At 40.8% G+C, this 1,025-nt stretch overlaps 1 protein-coding gene across 1 annotated transcript; it reads right to left on the bottom strand.

Annotated features, from left to right (window-relative positions):
• Positions 1 to 275: 275 nt before the first annotated feature.
• On the bottom strand, positions 276 to 819 carry LOC139840951 (uncharacterized). The gene is made up of 2 exons (XM_071831192.1): positions 519 to 819; positions 276 to 400 (listed from the first exon to the last, which is right to left on the bottom strand). The coding sequence occupies exons 1-2, from the start codon at positions 817 to 819 to the stop codon at positions 276 to 278; spliced, it is 426 nt and encodes a 141-aa protein (XP_071687293.1).
• Between the last annotated feature and the right edge of the window lie 206 nt (positions 820 to 1,025).

Below are 1,025 nucleotides of genomic sequence, written 5' to 3' on the forward strand. Positions count from 1 at the left end.
AAATTCCTGGAAGCTGATCGAATAAGTCATCTACCCTAGGAAGTGGATACTTATTCTTCACTATTCTTTTATTTAATTCACTATAATCTATACACATTCGAGTGTACCATATTTCCTTTTCACGAATAACACTGATGCACCCCATGGCGAAGAACTCGGACGAATGAACTCGCGGTCCAACAATTCTTAAATTTAGGACATCATTTCACGAATTTCTAAAGGAGCTAATCTATACGGAGCTTTGGCAACCGGTGTAGACCCTATCTCTAAATCGATCATATATTAACTTCCCTGATCGATGGTAAGCCTGACGATTCCTCGGGGAACACTTCTGGATATTCAGACACTACAGAAATATCAGACACTACCTTCTCTTCCTTATTTACATCGATCACATAAGCTAAGAAAGAATCACATTTGTTGTCCAAAGATTTCTGAGCTTTCATCATCGAAATGAACGGACAACGGAACCTGCCGCAATCACTACAAGCCACTAATCTTCCTATTGCACTTAATACTGGCCTTATGGTCACTAAGCCAGTTCATGCCTAACACTGCATCAGAGCTTGGTATAGGCATCACTAGACAAGTCACAAGGAAAAGACTACCCTCTATGTCAATAGTAATTTCAGACACACACTTTGCGACTGGAATAGTCCTACCGTCACCCACTTCGACACTTAAGGGTTCATTTATTACACTAACAGGCACATTTAACTTAGCACAAAATGTAGTTGACACAAACGGGCGATTTGCTCCACAGTCAAAGCACAACATCACATTAATCTCTAGACACAAATATAGTCCAGGCATCACCATCTGGTCGGGGTACACAATCAACACACTTCCCGACACTAATAATGAAAAAGTTGATATCCTACGTTGGTATTCACCATCGACTTCAACTTAACGACGGAATTCACCATCGTCGCGAGCACTGGGTGTATAAATAGTCACATACAATCACTTACACTAGACACATACTACAAGGCACAGTCTAAGCACATATCACTCGTCACTAGTGT

The sequence above is a fragment of the Rutidosis leptorrhynchoides genome, chromosome 4 (assembly GCF_046630445.1).
Source record: "Rutidosis leptorrhynchoides isolate AG116_Rl617_1_P2 chromosome 4, CSIRO_AGI_Rlap_v1, whole genome shotgun sequence".
Lineage (NCBI taxonomy): Eukaryota > Viridiplantae > Streptophyta > Magnoliopsida > Asterales > Asteraceae > Rutidosis > Rutidosis leptorrhynchoides.

Bases quoted from the DNA above. Each gene is read 5' to 3' on its own strand.
- LOC139840951 (XM_071831192.1), bottom strand. From the start codon at position 819: ATGGTGATGCCTGGACTATATTTGTGTCTAGAGATTAATGTGATGTTG. The intron at 401-518 runs GTATTAAGTGCA...ATTCTTTCTTAG, and splicing joins GCTTAGTGACCATAAGGCCA to CTTATGTGATCGATGTAAAT.